The sequence below is a fragment of the Macaca thibetana genome, chromosome 19 (genome assembly GCF_024542745.1).
Source record: "Macaca thibetana thibetana isolate TM-01 chromosome 19, ASM2454274v1, whole genome shotgun sequence".
NCBI lineage: Eukaryota > Metazoa > Chordata > Mammalia > Primates > Cercopithecidae > Macaca > Macaca thibetana.
The window spans coordinates 13,156,832-13,178,638 of record NC_065596.1 but is presented as its reverse complement, the minus strand read 5'-3'; the positions used below and the strand labels follow the sequence as shown (position 1 = coordinate 13,178,638).

The window sequence follows — 21,807 nt, the reverse complement described above, 5'->3', positions numbered from 1 at the left end:
GAGTAGCTGAGACTGTTGGCATGCACCACAATGCCTGGCTGATTTTTGTATTTTTTGTATAGATAGGGTTTTGCCATGTTGCCCAGCCTAACTGTTCACTTTAAAAGGGTTAATTATTTTTTTTTTTTGGAGACAGAGTCTCGCTCTTTCGCCAGGCTGGAGTGCAGTGGCGCAATCTCAGCTCACTGCAACCTCCGCCTCCTGGGTTCAAGCAACTCTCCTGCCTCAGCCTCCTGAGTAGCTGAGATGATAGGCGTATGCCACTACGCCCACCTAATTTTTGTATTTTTAGTAGAGATGGAGTTTCACCATGTTGGCCAGGATGGTCTCGATTTCTTCACCTCGTGATCCACCAGCCTCGGCCTCCCAAAGTGCCGAGATTACAGGCGTGAGCCACTGTGCCCAGCCTAAAAGGGTTAATTCTGGGCACTGTGGCTTACGCCTGTAATCCCGGCACTTTGGGAGGCCGAGGTGGGAGGACTGCTTGACGCCAGGAGTTAGAGATCAGCCTGGGCAACAGAGCGAGACCACATCTCTAGCAAAAAAATAAATAAAATACAGCCTGGGCAACTTGGCAAAACCCCATCTCTTAAAAAAAAAAAAAAAAAAAATTAGCCGGGCATGGTGCCACATGCATGCTTGTAGTCTCAGCTACTTGGTGGCCTGAGGTGGGAGGACTGTTTGATCATGAGAGGTCAAGGCTGCAGCGAGCTGTGATTGTACCACTGCACTCCAGCCTGGGTGACAAAGTGAGACCCTGTCTCAAAAAATAAAAAATAGAAATAAAATAAAATAAAAAGTTAGAAATAAAGGGGTAAATCTTATGTTTTGTGAATTTCACCTTCTTTTCTTTTTTTTTTAATAGAGAGGAGGTATGCGGGGGGGAGCGTCTCTAGGTTCCTCAGGCTGGTCTCGAACTCCTGACCTGAAGCAATTCTCCCGCTTTGTTTTCCCAAAGTGCTGGGGTTACAGGCATGAGTCACCTTGGTGAGCCTCACCTTAATTTTTTTTTTTTTTTTTTTTTTGAGATGGAGTCTTGCTCTGTCACCCAGGCTGGAGTGCAGTGGCGCGATCTTGGCTCACTGCAACCTCTGCCTCCTGGCTCAAGCGATTCTCCTGCCTTGAGTAGCTGGGATTACCGGTGCATGCCACCACGCCCAGCTAATTTTTGTATTTTTTTTTTTTAGTAGAGATGGGGTTTCACCATGTTGGTCAGACTGGTCTCGAACTACTGACCTTGTGATCCGCCTACCTCGGCCTCCCAAAGCGCTGGGATTACAGGCGTAAGCCACCGCGCCTGGCCAATTTTTTTTTTTTTTTTTTTTGAGACAGAGTCTCACTCTGTAGCTCAGGCTGGGGTACATTGGTGTGATCTCAGCTTACTGCAACTTCCACTTCCCAGGTTCAAGCAATTCTCCTGCCTCAGCCTCCCGAGTGGCTGGGATTATACGCATGTGCCACCATGCCCAGCTAATTGTTTTATATTTTAATAAAGACAGGGTTTCACCATGTTGGTCAGGCTGGTCTCGAACTCCTAACCTCAGATGATCCACCCACCTTGGCCTCCCACAGTGCTGGGATTATAGGCATGAGCCACGGCGCCCGGCCTTAATTTTTTGAAAATGAAGCCACTAAAAAAATCTCTTGGAAATTAAAATTAAATCAATAAAGATAAAGCAGGGTTATGCCTGTTATGGCCTGTCACAGCTCCCTGTTTTGTTCCTTTGCTATCTTCAGGCTGTTGGCAATCCCTCTCCTCCTCACTGTCCCCAGTGGGTCCTGGCTTCCCTGCTCTTTTGCCCACACACCTGTCCATAAGCCCCAGTCACCTGCACAGTACCTGTTTCTGCTTCCCAACACACAGCCAAAGAGTGCGCTCAGACCAGGAATCAGGCCACGCCACTTCGGCTTCAACTCCCCTGGTGGTTTCCTGCAGCCCTGAGTCCAAACTGGCTCAACTCCCGGTGCTCCCTGAAATGCTTATGGCTTGAAGCAAGGGCTAGTTAGTGAGCTTCAGGAGACCATGCCTGCTTGTTCACTGTTTGAATCCCCAGTGTCCAGCCCAGGGAACCCAGCTGCTGCTCAATGAACTGTCCAGCAGGATGTGGGACGGGGTCATATTAAGAAAGGTAAGGACCCCCATATCCTCCACTCCTTCCAGTTTCCACAAGAAGGTCCTGTGTCAGAGACAGCCTGGCCATGAAGAGCAGGGCTCTGGAGCTAGACCACCTGGGTTTGGGCCTGTCACTCAGCCGGGATGTCATAAAGTAGGAAGAACAGCCTGGTTCTGCAGCAGCAGGGGGTCCCATACCTGGCTGGCTTTGGCATTGACGTCACCGAGCCGGAAGAGCTGAAGGACAGTCTCGATGTCGTCCTGGGTCTTCAGGGTGGCCAGAGCGGTGAGCATAATAGGGCTGTAGCCAGCACGGTTCTGTTTGTCCACCTTGCAGACACCTAAGAGGGGTGGTGTGAACCCTCAGACCAGGCATCTGTGCTAGTGGACTGCCCCAAGCAACGTGGGTATCATGTCTCCTCCATCAGTCTAGGCATGCCCTAATCCCTCCCTTTTCTCAGAGGACCCCACTCTACCCCAGAGGCCTCCATCTCCATTGGGTCACCCCATTACACCAGGGGCTCCTAAAGTTGGAGACGGTCCCTCCTCCATCAGATTTGGGGCCCCGATGCTGGCATCTATATTTAGGGCTGAGAATAGGAACTGGGTCTCCCCCGTTAATTTTGGAACAGCCATTTACCCTCAGACTGGCCCATGTCTCCCCCATCAGATTGTGGGCCCTGAGTCCTTCATCAGTCTGGGAGGCTGTCTCCCCCAATCGAAGAGGGAAGGGCAAGTTTCTTCCTGCCAAACTGAGGGCCACATCTTCTTTCTAAGCCCAAGACTTGAGGACGCATCCTTCTCTTAGACCAGGGCTCCAGAGATGTCGCCTCCATCATGCAGGCGTGTTTGGGGATGCTGGAGGCCACATGTTTTCCCTAACATCATTTCTGCCTTTTCCATTACGCTGGCTAAAGGTAGGGCCCGTGCCTCCCCCACCAGACTGGGGAGGCAGTGTCTCCTCCATCAGACTGGGAGGACAGCATGTCCCGCATAAGACCAGGAGGGTGGAGTCTCTGCTATCAGACTAGGAGAGTTATGTCTCCCTCGTTAGACTGGGAAGGTGGTGTCTCACTCATTAGACTAGGAGGGCAGTGTCTCCACTATTAGACTGGGAAGGCAGCCTCTCCTCTATCAGACTGGGAGGGCCACATTCCCCCTACTGGGAAGGTGTCTCCTCCATTAAACTAGGCAGGTGGTGTCTCCCCCCATCAGACTGGAAGGGTGGCATCTCCTCTATCAGACTGGGAAGGCAGCATCTCCTCCATCCGACTGGGAGTGCCATATACCCCCACCATTGAACTGGGAAGGCGCTGCCTCCTCTATCAAACTGGAAGGCTGGTGTCCCTCCACATCTGAGTGGAAGGTGGACTGGGAGAGAGGTGTTCCCTCTATTATACTGAGAAGGCCGCGACTCCTCCATCATCTTCCCCACCAGACGGGGAGGGCAGCATCTTCCCTATCAGACTGGGCATGGCGGACAGCCGGCTGCTTTAGAGTCGCCTTGTCCTCCCCGCTGGGCTCACCGCTATCGAGCAGCTGCTGCACCACGGGGAAGTTGGCATGAGACACGGAGTAGTGCAGCGCCGTGTTGCCGTTGCTGTCGGCGATGTTGACCACGTAGTCCAGCAGCCGCGCAGACATGGCCCGGAACGTGACCAGGTGCCGCCGCACCAGCTCAGCGTGTGCATCGCTGCGGCAGGCCAGGCGCAGCCACTCCTGCAGCACTGTGGTGTAGGCCACTTTCTGTAGGCAAGTCAGGTGGGAGAGGACATGAGGGCAGGGGAGGCCCACTGGGATACCCCCAACCCCAGACGGGCCCCCCTGAAGCAAAGCGTGGTGCCCTTGTCCTGGAAAAGGATCTCAAGGGAAGTGCAAGCGCTCCCAGAGGGAAGTATAGACATCTCTGTCCCAATAAGACCCTTGGAGTGGCCGGGCGCAGTGGCTCAAGCCTGTAATCCCAGCACTTTGGGAGGCCGAGACGGGCGGATCACGAGGTCAGGAGATCGAGACCATCCTGGCTAACACGGTGAAACCCCGTCTCTACTAAAAAATACAAAAAACTAGCCGGGCGAGGTGGCGGGCGCCTGTAGTCCCAGCTACTCGGGAGGCTGAGGCAGGAGAATGGCCTGAACCCAGGAGGCGGAGCTTGCAGTGAGCTGAGATCCGGCCACTGCACCCCAGCCTGGGCGACAGAGCGAGACTCTGTCTCAAAAAAAAAAAAAAAAAAAAGACCCTTGGAGTGGGGTGTGGACTTTGCAATCCCCAACATGTTCCCCGAGGAAGGTGTGAGCACCTCCACCCTGGATATAATTACTCTGTCTCTCTCTCTCTTTTTTTTGTGTGTGAGACAGAGTCTCGTTCTGTTGCCTAGGCTGGAGTGCAGTGACATGATCAGGACTCACCGCAGCCTCAACCTCCTAGGCTCAAGCCATCCTCTCGTCTCTGCCTCCCAAGTACCTGGGACCACAGACATGCACCACTATGCCCGGCTAATTTTTAAAAGAATTTGTAGAGGCTGAATGCAGTGGTTCACGCCTGTAATCCCAGCACTTTGGGAGGCTAAGGCAGGCGGATCACTTGAGGTCATGAGTTTGAGACCATCCTGCCCAACATGGTGAAACCCTGTCTCTACTCAAAATATGAGAAAATTAACCAGACGTGGTGGCACACTCCTGTAGTCCCAGCTACTTGGGAGGCTGAGGCAGGAGAATTGCTTGAACCTGGGAGGCGGAGGTTGCAGTGAGCCAAGATTGCGCCACTGCACTCCAGCCTGGGTGACGGAGCAAGACTCCATCTCAAATAAATAAATAAATAAAATAATTTGTTTATAGAAATGGGGTCTCACTATGTTGCCCAGGCTGGTCTTGAACTCCTGGCCTCAAGTGATCCTCCTGCCTTGGCCTCCCAAAGCAACAGGATGACAGGCATGAGCCACCACGCCCGGCCCTGGTTATAATCTCCAAAGTCAAGTGTAGGTGCCCCAAAAGGGAAATCTGGATGCCCCGCCCCTGAAGCCCCCAGGAAGAACAGCAACCTAAGGCCAGGGTTGGCCAGTGAGTGTTCGTCCTCCCTATCTCCCTCGCCTCTCTCCGAGGCCCATTACTTGAGCACCACCCACCCCCAAGCTCTGGGCTTGGGTCTCAGGGTCCCCACTAGGCAGAAGCAGGAAGTCACTGAGGATGAGAAGAGGCCACGGGTGGGGTGGAGGTAGGAGTGTGGGTGGGGATCGTACCAGCTCCCGCTCCGTGAGGGCGTTGGGATTGTCCAGGTACTTTTCCAGGGCCAAGCAGGCTGAGATGAGATCAGGGCTTAGCTCCATCCTGCCAGGAACAGACAAAGCAGGGGACTAAGTAAGCCCCCAGCCCCCCGCATTCTCCCCCAAAATCCTCACATCCCGCTGTGGTGCCTGGGAAGGGACTTGACATTCTGTACCACGTCACTCACACTAGGGTCACCTGAATGGTGGCATCTCAGACCCTCCTTCACCGAGGACACACATTTACATTGCACCCCAAGGGGCAGATGTGGGGAACACGCAGACCCCCAAGGGAGAGTGGACACCAAGCCAAAGTTTATTCCAAATGCCCATTGGCAGATGGAAAATATTTCCCAAGGGCAAATTTTTTCACCAGGGGAATGAAAAAGAGACATAAATAGAACAGGCAGGTAGAGGAAACGTCCCAAAGTAGGTGGGTGACTTCAGGATAAACTTTGGCTGGCTAGCCGGGCGCGGTGGCTCAAGCCTGTAACCCCAGCACTTTGGGAGGCCGAGACGGGCGGATCACGAGGTCAGGAGATCAAGACCATCCTGGCTAACATGGTGAAACCCCGTCTCTACTAAAAAATACAAAAAACTAGCCGGGCGAGGTGGCGGGCACCTGTAGTCCCAGCTACTTGGGAGGCTGAGGCAGGAGAATGGCGTAAACCCAGGAGGTGGAGCTTGCAGTGAGCTGAGATCCGGCCACTGCACTCCAGCCTGGGCGACAGAGCCAGACTCCATCTCAAAAAAAAAAAACAAAAAACAAAAAAAAAAACAAAAAAAAAAAAACAAAAAAACCCACAAAAAAAACAAAAAAACTTTGGCTGGCCCCCCAAATCCTAACCCCGGCAGCCCAAAATACTTCCACCAGGCCCTTTAGCAAAGCCTCCAGAACTTCAGATGCCCAGAAGGGGCAAGTGCTTGTTTGCTAATTCAGACTAAAGTATGCATGACTGATAGGAAGGTCCTTTGAAGGGCTTGAATGGTGGGGTTTGAGGCAGAGGTCATCCACCCCCGGCCCTGCCTGAATCCCTCCCACCCAGAAAACGGACCTGATCTCCTCCTCCGTGTTTGATCCTGATGCCCCCTCAGCAGTGGGTATGTGCTGAGATTCTCGAGATAGCTGGCATTCCTGCCGGCTAGTCTTGGCCACGGCCGTCCCTGCAGGCCTGAGCTGGGGGGCTTCGGCCACACTCGGAACCCTCTCCCTTGGCTCTGGGGCCTCGTTCTCTGTGCTGTCGTTGTCTGAGATGTTCTCTGCCGTGCTGGAGTCCTCCGACGATGACTCATACCTGGGGAAGTACAAGCGGGGCAGGGGAGACGCTGCAGATGGGATGAGAAATGGTGGGAAAGGAAGGCAGGAATCCGGTGACCTGACCTCTGTGGGCCTCAGCTTCCCCATCTGTTCAATGGCAGTGTTGACATTTTGGGGCTGTGCCATGTAGTTTACAGCAACTGGTATACAGTAAGCGCTCAATAAACATTAGCAGTGATTGTGATCATGCTTGGGGGGAGGGGCACTGCTTTTCACCTGCTGCCCTTCGACACTTCTAGCATACGCACCCTCTTTTTTTTTTGAGACAGAGTCCTGCTCTGTTGCCCAGGCTGGAGTGCAGTGGCGCTCACTGCAACCTCCACCTCCTGGGTTCAAGCAATTCTCCTGCCTCAGCCTCCCGGGTAGCTGGGATTACAGGCGCCTGCCATCACGCATGGCTAATTTTTGTATTTTTAGTAGAGACAGAGTTTCACTATTTGGCCAGCCTGGTCTCGAACTTCTGAATGCAAGTGATCTGCCCACCTCGGCCTCCCAAAGTGTTGGGATTACAGGTGTGAGCCACTGCACCCAGCCATATCTCCAGCCTTTTTAAGATAGGGTCTGACTTTTGCCCAGGCTGGACTGTAGTGGTGTGATCTTGGCTCACTGAAACCTCTGCCTCCTGGGTTCAAGTGATTCTTCTGCCTGAGCCTCCCAAATAGCTGGCACTACAGGTTCGCACCACTGTGCTCAGCTAATTTTTGTATTCTATTCTTTTAGTAGAGACAGGGTTTCGCCATGTTGGCCAGGCTGATTGCAAACTCCTGAGCTCAGGCGATCCGCCTGCCTCAGCATCCCAAAATGCTGGGATTAAAGGTGTGAGCCATTGCGCACAGCCGCCTCTAGCCTCTTTTTTTTTTTTTTTTTTTTTTTTTTTTTTTTTGAGACGGAGTCTCGCTCTGTCACCCAGGCTGGAGTGCAGTGGCCGGATCTCAGCTCACTGCAAGCTCCTCCTCTCGGGTTCACGCCATTCTCCTGCCTCAGCCTCCCGAGTAGCTGGGACTACAGGCGCCCGCCACTTCTCCCGGCTAGTTTTTTGTATTTTTTATTTTATTTTATTTCTTTATTTTTTTGAGACGGAGTCTTGCTCTGCCGCCCGTGCTGGAGTGCAGTGGCCGGATCTCAGCTCACTGCAAGCTCCGCCTCCCGGGTTCCCGCCATTCTCCTGCCTCAGCCTCCCGAGTAGCTGGGACTACAGGCGCCGCCACCTCGCCCGGCTAGTTTTTTTGTATTTTTTAATAGAGACGGGGTTTCACCGTGTTAGCCAGGATGGTCTCGATCTCCTGACTTCGTGATCCGCCCGTCTCGGCCTCCCAAAGTGCTGGGATTACAGGCTTAAGCCACTGCGCCCGGCCTAGCCTCTTTTTTTTTGAGATGGAGTGTCGCTCTGTCACCCAGGCTGGAGTGCAATGGTGCAATCTCGGTTCACTGCAACCTCTGTCTCCTGGGTTCAAGCGATTCTCCTGCCTCAGCCTCCCAAGTAGCTGAGACTATAGGCACCCACCACACCCAACTATTTTTTGTATTTTTAACAGAGATGGAATTTCACCATGTTGGCTAGGCTGGTCTCAAACTCCTGAACTCAAGTGATCTACACGCCTCAGCCTCCCAAAGTGCTGGGAGGACAGATGTGAGCCACTGTGCCTGGCCACTTCTAACCCTATTAAACACAGGTGATTCAGACCTCCTGTTCCACTGCAAATAGGGCTCTCTCGTGTTTCTTGCTGGCTCTGGACAAAACCTAATCAAGCTTCTAGGCTCGGCATTCAAGGCCCCAAACCAACCATTACTCCCTGCGCCTCCCACTTCTCATGTCACTCTGCTTTCCTGCCTCTGAGCCTTTACCCACGCTATGCCCCTGCCAGGAGAGCCCTCCTCGTGCCCTCTCTCTTCGCCTTGCTAGCTCCTACTTCTCCCGCAGCACCTGCGTCTCCTCCTTCTGGGACTCCCCTAGGGCCACCTGTGTCTTTCCTGAGGCCCGGTACCACCTGAGTGTTCCCCATCATGGCTCCAACCACAACCTGATGAGTGGCTCCAACCACCCATCGGTGCCCAGCTGCCCACTGGACCAGGAGCTCTATTAGGGCAGGAAGCGGAGTCTGGCACCTTCTGTGGGGTAGAGCTGTGCAGTGGTTACACCTTGAGTTCTTTTTTTTTTTTTTTTTTTTTTTTTTTTTTGAGACGGAGTCTCACTCTGTCGCCCGGGCTGGAGTACAGTGGCCAGATCTCAGCTCACTGCAAGCTCCGCCTCCCGGGTTTACGTCATTCTCCTGCCTCAGCCTCCCGAGTAGCTGGGACTACAGGCGCCTGCCACCTCGCCCGGCTAGTTTTTTGTATTTTTTTTTAGTAGAGACGGGGTTTCACTGTGTTAGCCAGGATGGTCTCGATCTCCTGGCCTCGTGATCCGCCCGTCTTGGCCTCCCAAAGTGCTGGGATTACAGGCTTGAGCCACCTCGCCCGGCCAGCACACCTTGAGTTCTTGAGCCAGGGCACCTGGGGCTGACTCCTGGGTCGCTGAGTGAGCTCCAGCAACGCGCTCAGCCTCCCCGTGCCTCAGTTTCCTCATCTCTGTATTGTGGTTTGATTAAACGAATTAACCAAAGCAAGGGGCTTGGAATGAGGAAATTAGGAGGCTCTCGTGCATGGATGAATGGAGGAGGGGCAGGAAGTGTGGGGGGAGTGGGGGTCTTCTCCTCTCACCCGCCGTTGACCCCCACAAACTGGAGGCTCCTCCGGTGGGCCGTGGGGTCTGCAACCTCCTCTTTCCGTTTCATGATAGATCGCACGCCTGCTGGGGGCCCGCCTGGAGGGGAGAACAGAGGAGGTGTTGTGAGAATCCAGGGCCAGACTCCAAGCCGGTGCCATCTGGGTGCCCCATCCCTCTTGGCAGCCACCCACCACTTACCGGCGCCCCCGGCCTCCTCGGTCTCTCGGGAGGCTGCTTGCCTGGTGGGCTCCCTGTGGGTGGTGTCCCGGGCAGGCTCTCGGCCTGTGGTCTTCTCAGGCTGTGTAAGGGAGGCTACTTTGGACCCCGGGGGTGACGAGGACGATTCGGCAGTAACTTGTGGGAGGCCTGGAGGGACAGGAAATGGGGTGTCTGCTCTTGGTCATAAAAGCCAAACCACCACAGCCTGATAGCTCCTGCCCTGCGGGTCATACACCCTGGGCCAGGAGCTGTAACAGGGCTGATTTTTGTTTTACCACAGCCAGTCTTCCTTGCCCTCGAAGGGAAGTCGGATTATTACAGATGAGGAAACTGAGGCGCAGAGCTGCCAAGATCACCCCTTGAGCAGGTGGCAGAATGCAGTTCCAAGCTGTTTGGTGCCTGCCCAGCAGTTAGTCAGGGACAAGTGACAACCCTGTAGTCCTATATTCCTGGCTCGAGCCTGAGTGATCTCTAAAAATAAGGTTCGGCCAGGCACAGTGGCTCACGCCTGTAATCCCAGCACTTTGGGAGGCCGAGGCGGGCGGATCACCTGAGATCAGAAGTTCGAGACCAGCCTGGCTAACATGGTGAAACCCTGTCTCTACTTTAGTCGGGCGTGGTGGTGCACACCTGTCATTCTAGCTACTTAGGAGGCTGAAGCAGGAGAATTGCTTGAACCTGGGAGGCGGAGGTTGCAGTGAGCAGAGATCATGCCATTGCACTCCAGCCTGGGCAACAGAGCAAGACTCTGCCTCTTAAAAAAATAAATAAATAAAAATAAATCAGATAAAAACACGTCTTCGCTGCTGGGCACAGTGGCTGATGCCTGTAATCCCAGCACTCTGGGAGGCTGAGGCGGGCAAATCATGAGGTCAGGAGATCAAGACCAGCCTGGCCAACATGGTGAAACCCTATCTCTACTAAAAATACAAAAATTAGCTGGGCGTGGTGGGGTGGGATGACTGTAATCCCAGCTACTAGGGAGGCTGAGGCAGGAGAATTGCTTGAACCAGGGAGGCAGGGGTTGCAGTGAGCCGAGATCACACCACTGCACTCCAGCCTGGGTGACAGAGCGAGACTCCTTCTTGAAAATAAAAAAAAAAATTAAAAAAAAAAACACATCCTGACTAAAAAAACGAAACAAAACAAAAGACAACAAAACAAAACACCCAGGCTGGGCGCGGTGGCTCACGCCTGTAATCCCAGCACTTTGGGAGGCCGAGGCGGGCGGATCACAAGGTCAGGAGATCGAGACCACAGTGAAACCCCGTCTCTACTAAAAATACAAAAAATTAGCCGGGCGCGGTGGCGGGCGCCTGTAGTCCCAGCTATTCAGGAGGCTGAGGCAGGAGAACGGGGGGAACCCGGGAGGCGGAGCTTGCAGTGAGCCGAGATCACGCCACTGCACTCCAACCTGGGCGACAGCGTGAGACTCTGTCTCAAAAAAAAAAAAAAAAAAAAAAAAAAAAAAAAAACACCCACCCAGGTTGGTCTGAGGACAAAGGTGACTTCCTGGACGCTGAGGTCCCAGACTGCCAGTCACGGCATGGAATAAAAGTCGTTTCCTTTTCGTGTAGCCACCAATGTCTTGGAATCCACTCAGGTCCCCCCAGGCTGCTTTTTAAGACAGGGTTTCACTCCCTTCACCCAAGCTTGAATGCAGTGATGCGATCTCGGCTCACTGTAACCTGTGCCTCCGGAGTTCAAGTGATTCTCCTGCCTCAGCCACCGAGTGGCAGGCAGTAAAGGCACATGCCACTGTGTCCGGCTAATTTTCTGTAATTTTTGTAGAGATGGGGTTTCACTATGTTGCCCAGGCTGGTCTTGAACTCCTGAGCTCAAGGGATCTGCCTTCCAAAGTGCTGGGATTACAGGCTGAGCAGCACCGCCCAGCCCATGCGTGCCTTCTGTGTCAGCATTTCCTCGGGGCTTCCCCTTCCTGTCCCCCGGGGCGCCAACTCTGAAGACCAATTAATTTGAATTCCCTTTAATGGATAAAAAGGTTGTTGTTTTTTTTTTTTTTTTCTTTGTGACAGGGTCTTGTTATATTATCCAGGCTGCTCCTGAACTCCAGAGCTCAAGGAATCCTTCCACCTCAGCCTCTCGCATAGCTGGGATTATAAGCGTGAGCCACTATGCCCAGCCTTAAATTTGTTTTGCCATATACAGTGACTTCATGAGGCCCACAGGCAACATTCAACTTTAGTACAGAACGGTGACCAAATGCTGGACGCAGGCAAAGAGTAACATAGACAGGGCTGGTTGCATGAGACACTCGGTCATCAGCACGGCCAACAGCATCCCCAGACCAGGGTGTGGCCAGCTCAGACCACAGAAAACATAAAAACCATGCCAGAGCCAGGGCTTGAACTCATGAGTGGGGAACCGAGCGAGAGGAAATGCCAGTTGCTATGTCAGTCTCTTGATTTTTCTTTTTAAATTTGGCAATAAATTCACATGAAATAAACAAACATACTGCGTGGCCAGGAGACGGATTCACAATGTCAATCTCTGCCCAAAGTGCAGGGCGCCTAACTTGAAATCCTGGGAGAGGCCGGGCGTGGTAGCTCACGCTTGTAATCCCAACACTTTGGGAGGCTGAGGTGGGTGGATCACTTGAAGTCAGGAGTTAAGAGACCAGCGTGGCCAACATGGCAAAACCCCATCTCTACTAAAAATACAAAAATTAGCCGGGCATGGTGGTGCACATTTGTAATCCCAGCTACTTGGAAGGCTGAGGCAGGAGAATCGCTTGAACCTGGGAGGCGGAGGTTGCAGTGAGCAGAGATCATGCCACTGTACTCCAGCCTGGGGGATAGAGCAGGACTCTGTCTCCAAAAAAAAAAAAATCCTGGGAGAGCCAAAAAATGAGGTGGAGCAATGTTATGCTAAGTGAAAGAAGCCAGATGCAAAAGGGACAAAAACATTGCATGATTCCATTCACAGGAGGTCCCTAGAGTTGCCAAGATTAATTATTATTATTATTATTATTATTATTATTAGATACAGTCTTGCTCCATCGTCCAGGCTGGACTGCAGTGGCGCAATCTCAGCTCATCGCAACCTCTGCCTCCCGGGTTCAAGTGATTCTCCTGCCTCAGCCTCCTGAATAGTTGGGACTACAGGTGCCCACCACCATGCCTGGCTGATTTTTGTGTTTTTACTAGAGACAATGTTTCACCAAGTTGGCCAGGGTGATCTCGAACTCCTGACCTCAAGTGATCCATCTGCCTCAGACTCCAAAAGTGCTGGGGTTACAGGTGTGGACCACTGCGCCCGGCCCTAGAGTTGTCAGATTTAAACAGACAGAAAATAGAATGGTGGGTGCCAGGGGCTGGGGGAAGGAGAATGGGAGTGAGTGTTTAATGGGGACAGAGTTTCAGTTTGGAAAGATAAGAAAGTTCTAAAGATAGATGGTGATGATGGTTGTGCAATAGTGTGAATGGGCTGGACATGGTGGTTCACACCTATAATCCCAGGACTTTGGGAGGCTGAGGGGGGAGGATCACTTGAGCCCAGGAGTGTGAAACCAGTTTGGGCAACATAGGGAGATCCTGTCCCTAACAAACACAAGAAAAAACACACACAAACAAACGATGCAAATGTACTTAATGCCATTGAATTATATACTCAAAAATGGATAAGATGGTTAAATTTTTTTTTTTTTGGACGGAGTCTTGCTTTGTCGTCTAGGTTGGAGTGCAGTGATGTAATCTCGACTCACTGCAACCTCTGCCTCCCGGATTCAAGCAATTCTTCTTGAGTAGCTGGGATTACAGGCGTGTGCCACCACGCCCAGCTAATTTGTATTTTTAGTAGAGACGGGATTTCGCCATGTTGGCCAGGTTGGTCTCGAACTCCTGACCTTAAATGATCCGCCCGCCTCAGCCTCCCAAAGTGCTGGGATTACAGGCGTCAGCCACCACGCCTGGCCAGATGGTAAATTTTATGTTTTATCTATGTTACCACAATATTTTAAATGGTGAAAAAATTTTGAGAGGCTGAGGCAGGAGGATCGCTTGAGGCCAGGAGTTGAAGACCAGCCTGGGCAAGAGAGCAAGACTCTATCTCTACAATTAAAAAATTAGCCAGGTGTGGTGGAGTGTGCCTATAGTCCTAACTACTCGGGACTATACTTGGCTGAGATGAGAGCATTGCTTGAGCCCGGGAGTTTGAAGTTACATTGAGCTATGACAGCACTGCTGTACTCCAGCCTGGGTGACGGAGTGAGACCCTATGTTTTTTGGTTTTTTTTTTTTTTGAGACGGAGTTTTGCTCTTGTTGCCCAGGCTGGAGTGCAATGGCGTGATCTCGGCTCACTGCAACCTCCACCTCCCAGGTTCAAGCGATTCTCCTGCCTCAGCCTTCCCAAGTAGCTGGGATTATAGGCATGCGCCACCAAGCCTGGCTAATTTTGTATTTTTAGTAGACATGGGGTTTCTCCGTGTGGGTCAGGCTGGTCTCGAACTCCTGACCTCAGGTGATCCACTCACCTCAGCCTCCCAAAGTGCTGGGATTACAGGCGTGAGCCACTGCGCCCAGCCTAGACCCTATATTAAAAAAAAAAAAAAAAAAAAAAAAAAAAAAGGCAGGCGCAGTGGCTCACGACTGTAATCCCAGGACTTTGGGAGGCTGAGGCAGGCAGACCACAAGGTTAGGAGATTGAGAACATCGTGGCTAACATGGTTAAACCCCATCTCTAGGCCGGGCGCGGTGGCTCAAGCCTGTAATCCCAGCACTTTGGGAGGCCGAGACGGGCGGATCACGAGGTCAGGAGATCGAGACCATCCTGGCTAACACGGTGAAACCCCGTCTCTACTAAGAAATACAAAAAACTAGCCGGGCGAGGTGGCAGGCGCCTGTAGTCCCAGCTACTCGGGAGGCTGAGGCCGGAGAATGGCGTGAACCCGGGAGGCGGAGCTTGCAATGAGCTGAGATCCGGCCACTGCACTCCAGCCTGGGCTACAGAGCGAGACTCCGTCTCAAAAAAAAAAAAAAAAAAAAAAAAAAAAAAAAAAAAAAAAAAAAAACCCATCTCTACTAAAAATATAAAAAATTAGCCAGGTGTGGTGGCACGCACCTGTAGTCCCAGGTACTTGGGAGGCTGGGGCAGGAGAATCGCTTGAACCCAGGAGGCAGAGATTGCATTGAGCCGAAATTATGACACTGAACTCCAGCCTGGGTGACAGAGTGAGACTCTGTCTCAAAAAAAAAAAAAAAAAAAGTGAAAAAAATAAAAACATACAAACTAGAGTAGAACCAAAGCCCATTCTGCCCCAACAGAAAAGTAGGCAGTGACTTCAAAACCTGGGATGGCTCCTTTCAGTCTAAGGAATTCAAGGTTAGACACAGAATGCTAAAATAACAACAACAAGTAATAATAAAATTGATCATACTTCTTATTGTTATCCCACTGGGGAATGGTGCCAACTGATACTAAAATTCACACAAAAGAACTAAAGTCCATTGATGAGCTAAGACAATCCTACAGAAAAAGAGCAAATATGGAGTCGTTGGTCTGTGAGAGAGTTAAACATATTTCAAAGTCACAACCATGAGAACAGAAGGGCATTTTTGCATTAACAAATGGACCAATGGGAGAGAGAAGACAGCCCAGCACAGGCTCCAATCTCTGGGCACTGAGGGTAAGACAGAAGGGGTTACCACAAGCCAGTGGGAGACGGTGGATTCTGTGGTGTGGTTTTGGGAGAAGCAGCTTACTTTACATGAGAAGAGCCAAGCTGGATCCCTGTCTCACACCGTACACAAGAAAGAAATTGTGAAGAATTAAGATGAAAGTACAACTACAAAGCTAAAGGGAAATAATGTAGCAGAGTATCAGGGACTCAGGAAGGGGAAAGATTCATTCATTCATTCATTCATTCATTCAGTGACAGGGTCTCACTCTATTGTCCAGGCTGGAGTGCAGCGGCATGATCACAGCTCACTCCAGCTTTGAACTCCTGGGCTCAAGTGATCCTCCCACTTCAGCCTCCCGAGTAGCTGGGACTACAGGCATGCGCCACTATACCCGATTAATTTTTTGTTTTTTTGAGACAGAGTCTTGCATTGTCACCCCAGGCTGGAGTGGAGTGGGGCCATCTCAGCTCACTGCAACCTCCGCCTCCCGGGTTTAAGCAATTCTCCTGCCTCAGCCTCCCGAGTAGTAGCAGGTGCCCACCACCATGCCCGGCTAAATTTTTTGTATTTTTAGTAGAGATGGAGTTTCACTATGTTGGCCAGGTTGGTCTCGAACTCCTGACCTCGTGATCTGCCCACTCTGGCCTCCCAAAGTGCTGGGATTACAGGCATGAGCCACCGTGCCCGGCCAATTTTTATATTTTTTGTAGAGAAGGCAGCCTTACTATGTTGCCTAGGCTGGCCCTGAACTCCTGGACTCAAAGCAATTTTCCCACCAAAGTGCTGAGATTACAGGTGTTGAGTCAATGTGGCCCGTTAAGATTCTTTAAAAAATTCCTCCAGGCCGGGCTCGGTGGCTCACGCCTGTAATCCCAGCACTTTGGGAGGCCAAGACAGGCGGATCATGAGGTCAGGAGATCGAGACCATCCTGGCTAACACAGTGAAACCCCGTCTCCACTAAAAATACAAAAAATTAGTCGGGAGTGGTGGTGGGTGCCTGTAGTCCCAGCTACTCAGGAGGCTGAGGCAGGAGAACGGCATGAACCTGGGAGGCGGAGCTTGCAGTGAGCCAAGATCACGCCACTGCACTCCAGCCTGGGGGACAGAGCGAGACTCCGTCTCAAAAAAAAAAAAATTCCTCCAAGCACAATAATGGTTTTAATTATATTCAAAACGAAGACCTCTGGCCAGGTGCGGTGGCTCACGCCTGTAATCCCAGCACTTTGGGAGGCCAAGGTGGGCGGATCACTTGAGGTCAGGAGTTTGAGATCAGCCTGGCCAACATGGTGAAACCCAGTCTCTACTGATAATACAAAAGTTAGCCGGGTATGGCGGCAGGCACCTGTAATCCTAGCTACTTGGGAGGATGAGGCAGAATTGCTTGAACCAGGGAGGTGGAGGTTGCAGTGAGCTGAGATCGTGCCACAGCACTCCAGCCTGGATGACAGAGCAAGACTCTGTCTCAAAAACAAAAACAAAAACAAAAATGAAGACCTCTAAGATCTTCATGGGTGCGGTGGGGGAGTGCCGGAGATTGGCACAGGCAAAAGTTGGCAAGGGATAATCTTGTAGAACAGGGTCAACAAACTTTCTGGGGAGGGCTAGATAGCAAACATTTTTGGTTACGTCACACACAAGGACTTGGTTGCAACTGCTCAACTGTGGCATAGTTCTAATACAAAACCAGCCACAGACAGTATGTAAATGCTTCCACGTGGCTGTATCCAATAAGTGTGAATTTCATATTATCTTGTTCATGTCAAGAAATATTATTTTTTTTGAGACAGGGCGAGACTCTGTGTCTATTTTTTTTTTTTTTTAATGTGAAAAAATCCATAAATAAACTAGAGCAGCACCCAAAGCCCATTCTGCCCCAACAGAGAAGCAGGCAGTCACTTCAGGCACCTTTTTTTTTTTTGAGACGAAGCCTCGCTCTTGTTGCCCAGGCTGGAGTGCAATGGCGTGATCTCAGCTCACTGCAACCTCCACCTCCCGAGTTCAAGCGATTCTCTTGCCTCAGCCTTCCAAGTAGCTGGGATGACAGGCACCCGCCATCATGCCCGGCTAATTTTTGTATTGTTGTAGAGACAAGTTTCACCATGTTGGCCAGGGTTGGTCTCCACATCCTGACCTCAGGTGAGCCACCATACCCAGTCTACTTCAGGCAACTTCTGTTGCCCAGGCTGGAGTCCAATCATAGCTTGCTGCAGCCTCAAAATCCTGCGCTTGCTGGGCATGGTGGTTGACGCCTGTAATCCCAGCACTTTGGGAGGCCGAGGCGGGTAGATCGCTTGAGCCCAGGAGTTTGAAACCAGGCTGGGCAACATGGTGGAACCCCATCTCCACAACAACAAAATTCCTGGGCTCAAGGAATTCTTCTGCCTCACCTTCCTGAGTAGCTGGGTCTACAGCTGCAGGCCACCATGCCAAACTAATTGTTTTACTTTTTTTTTTTTTTTTTTTTTGAGGTGGAGTCTTCACTCTGTCGCCCAGGCTGGAGTGCAGTGGCACCATCTCGGCTCACTGCAAGCTCCGCCTCCCGGGTTCGCGCCATTCTCCTGCCTCAGCCTCCGGAGTAGCTGGGACTACAGGCGCCCGCCACCGCGCCCGGCTAATTTTTTGTATTTTAGTAGAGACGGAGTTTCACCGTGTTAGCCAGGATGGTCTCGATCTACTGACCTCGTGATCCGCCCGCCTCGGCCTCCCAAAGTGCAGGGATTACAGGCGTGAGCCACCGCGCCCGGCCTGTTTTACTTTTTTTGTAGAGACGGGGTGTCACTATATTGCCCAGGCTGGTCTCAAACTCCTGGCCTAAAGCAATCCTTCGGCCTCAGCCTCCAAAGTGCTGGGATTACAGGCATGAGTCAGTGTACTTGGCCCAAAATATACTTTTTAAATCGTTCAACCATTTAAAAAAAAAAAACGTAAAAATCATTCTTAGCTGTGGGTTGTAGAAAAACAGGTTTTGGGCTGTATCTGGCCCACAGGCCGTAGTTTACCAGTTTTGACTCTGGAAGATACCAGGAACTTCTAGAAACTGCTCAGAGAAAAAATGGAGAAAGGCTACAAGTAATTGACTTACAGAGGAACCTTATTAGGCACACACAGAGAAGCCGTATCTCTCACTGACTATCAGAGCTATGCCAATGAAAACAATAAGGAGGGCTGAATTCCAAGGCTCGCATCTCTAATCCCAGGACTTTGGGAGGCTAAGATGGATCACTTCAGCCCTGGAATTTGAGACCAACCTGAGCAACACAGCAAGACCCCATCTCTACAAAAAATTACCTGAATGTGGTGGCACATGCCTTTAGTCCTAGCTACTTGGGAGGCTGAGGTAGAAGGATCTTGTGAGCCCAAGAGGTTGAGGCTGCAGTGAACTGTGACTGTGCCACTGCACTCCAGCCTGGGTGACACAATGAGACCCTGTCTCAAAAAACAAAACAATGAGGAGATACCATTATGTAGCAGCTATCAGATGGATAAAAAAAATTAGAAAGATAGGGCCGGGCGTGGTAGCTCACACCTGTAATCCCAGCACTTTGGGAGGCCGAGGTGGGCGGATCACCTGAGGTTGCGGATCACCTGAGGTCGGGAGTTTGAGACCAGTCTGGCCAACATGGTGAAACCCCGTCTCTACTAAAAATACAAAAATCAGCCAGGCGTGGTGGCACGCCTGTAATCCCAGCTACTGGAGATGCTGAAGCACAAGAATCGCTTGAACCTGGGAGGCGGAGGTTGCAGTGAGCCAAGATCGCGCCACTGCACTCTAGTCTGGGCAACAGAGCAAGACTCTGTCTCAAAAAAGAAAAAGAAAAAGAAAGAAAGAAGAGGCCAGGCGCAGTGGCTCACGCCTGTTAATTCCAGCACTTTGGGAGGCCAAGGCAGGCAGATCAACTGAGGTCGGGAGTTGGAGACCAGCCTGACCAACATGAAGAAACCCCGTCTCTACTAAAAATACAAAATTAGCTGGGCGTGGTGGCGCATGCCTGTGATCCCAGACACTCAGGAGGCCGAGGCAGGAGAATCGCTTGAACCTGGGAGATGGAGGCTGCAGTGAGCCGAGATCGCGCCACTGCACTCCAGCCTGGGTAGCAAGAGTGAAAACTCTGTCTCAAAAAAACAGGGAAGAAAAATTAGAAAGACAGATAAAGCTGTATGTTGGTGAGGATATGAGAAAATGGACACCTTGAACCGGAGCATGGTGTTAGGAATGCAGACAGGGAGAGTCTTTTTTGGGAAGGATCAGACAGGACTTGGAGTGAAGTTGCAAATCCTCTAGGAATGGGCAGTCCCACAGGAGGGGATGTGTGACGATGACTCCAGCATTGTTTGTGGTGGCCGGAAATTAGAAGTAACCAGATACCCACTATGAGGGGATTAGAGAAGAGGGTAGGCGGGTGCAGTGGCTCAAGCCTGTAATCCCAGCACTTTGGGAGGCCGAGGCGGGCGGATCACGAGGTCAGGAGATCGAGACCATCCTGGCTAACACGGTGAAACCCCGTCTCTACTAAAAAATACAAAAAACTAGCCAGGCGAAGTGGCGGGCGCCTGTGGTCCCAGCTACTCGGGAGGCTGAGGCAGGAGAATGGCGTAAACCCGGGAGGCGGAGCTTGCAGTGAGCTGAGATCCGGCCACTGCACTCCAGCCTGGGCGACAGAGCCAGACTCAGTCTCAAAAAAAAAAAATAAAAATAAAAATAAAAATTAGCCAGGCGTGGTGATGCATGTCTATAATCCCAGCTACTTGGGAGGCTGAGGCAGGATAATTGCTTGAACCTGGGAGGCGGAGGTTGCAGTGAGCAGAGATCACGCCACTGCACTCCACCCTGGGCGACAGAGTGAGATTCCGTCTCAAAAAAAAAAAAAAAAAAAAAAGGAAGAAAAAAAAGAAAAAAAGTGACAAACTAGATTTACAAACATCAGTGTGGAGAGTTCAAAAATAGCGTAAGGAGAGGAAAAAATAAGAAACAGAAAGAGATTTTTGTTTTTCTGAAGCACACCACCATTTAAGGAAATGAAACACGAACGAGGCATATTTTTCAAGGACACTCAAATGTCTAAATAAGTTTCTGGAAGGTGGATTGTAAGGAATGGTATTAGATGGGGTGGGGGTGGCACTGATGGTGGAGAGTGGAGGGTGGTGAGCTTCAGCCCGTGGGTGCTGTTTTCACATTTTTAAATGGATGGGAAAGAAGAATTTAATTTGGGACTCATGAAAAGTATGTGAAATAGAAATTTCAGGGTCTGTAAATAAAGTTTTATTGGAATGCGGCCATGTTCGTTCATTTCCATATTGTCTATGGCTGCTTTTGCAACTGCAAAATGAAGGCACTGAAGCACCAAACTCAAAAATGTATACATTAAATATGTGCATTTTGGGGGCATATTAAGTATACGTCAGTAAAACCAGAAAAAGTTGGGCATAGTGGCACACGCCTGTAATCCCAGTTACTCAGGAGGCTGACGTGGAAGGATCACTTCAGTCCCTGAGTTTGAAGCCAGCCTGGGCAATATAGTGAGACCTCATCTCAACAAAAAGGATAAAAGGAATAAAAATAAAGTGGGGAGGAAAAAAGAACGGAGGCAGAGTTGAATCAGTGCAATAGAGACTGTATGACCCGCCAAAGTGAAAATATTTACTGACCTTTAGCATTGAAGGGTGAAGGTGGAGGCTGAAGGTGAAAAAATAATAATACAAGAAAAGTGGTCTGCGCAGGCTAACGTGGATGGTTGTCAGGAGCTAAGGAATGAGATGAACTCAGTTTTGGACTCCTGCAGGCCAAAATACAATTTTTTTTTTTTTTTGAGATGGAGTCTCAGTCTCACTCTGTCACCCAGGCTGGAGTGCAGCGATGCGATCTCAGTTCACTGCAATTTCCACCTCCCCGGTTCAAGCGATCCTCCTTTCTCAGCTTCCCAAGTAGCTGGGATTACAGGTGTGTGCCACCACGCCTGGCTGATTTTTGTATTTTTAGTAGAGATGGGGTTTCGCCATGTTGCCCAGGCTGGTCTTGAGCTCCTGACCTCAGGTGATCTGCCCACCTCGGCCTCCCAAAGTGTGGGGATTATAGGCGTGAGTCACCGCACCTGGCCCAAAATAAGTTTTTTTTTTTAAATTTAGGCTGGGTGCAGTAGCTCATTCCAGTTTGTTCAACCCCTTGATAAGCCCGAGCCTCTGCTTATCTCAGGGCCTTTGTCCCTGCTGTGCTCCTCCTTGGACCATTATTTTTTCCACCTCTTTTCGTGACTTCTTTCCTTTCACGTCTTTGTTCAAAGAGGCTCCTTGGAGGCCGGGTGCGGTGGCTCACACCTGTAATCCCAGCACTCTGGGAGGCCGAGGCCGGCAGATCACGAGGTCAGGAGTTCGAGACCAGCCTGGCCAACATAGTGAAACCCCGTCTCTACTGAAAGGACACAAAAATTAGCTGGGTGTGGTGGCGGGCGCCTGGAATCCCAGCTCCTTGGGAGGCGGAGACAAGGAGAATCTTTTGAACCCGAGAGGCGGAGGTTGCAGTGAGCTGAGATAGCGCCATTGCACTCCAGCCCGG

At 51.1% G+C, this 21,807-nt stretch overlaps 1 protein-coding gene across 6 annotated transcripts in view; it reads right to left on the bottom strand.

Moving 5' to 3' along the window:
* Positions 1-21,807, bottom strand: part of KANK2 (KN motif and ankyrin repeat domains 2) — a 37,833-nt gene that overhangs the window by 7,384 nt on the left and 8,642 nt on the right. For 4 of the 6 annotated variants that reach the window (XM_050770171.1, XM_050770166.1, XM_050770167.1 and 1 more), the window contains 6 exons: positions 9,596-9,787; positions 9,391-9,493; positions 6,428-6,667; positions 5,349-5,436; positions 3,640-3,859; positions 2,312-2,454 (listed from right to left, as the gene is read on the bottom strand). In XM_050770171.1, coding sequence (XP_050626128.1) covers positions 2,312-2,454; positions 3,640-3,859; positions 5,349-5,436; positions 6,428-6,667; positions 9,391-9,493; positions 9,596-9,787 — 986 coding nt within the window. The remainder of the gene's footprint in view (positions 1-2,311; positions 2,455-3,639; positions 3,860-5,348; positions 5,437-6,427; positions 6,668-9,390; positions 9,494-9,595; positions 9,788-21,807) is intronic. The other 2 variants (XM_050770169.1, XM_050770170.1) reach the window with 1 other exon arrangement.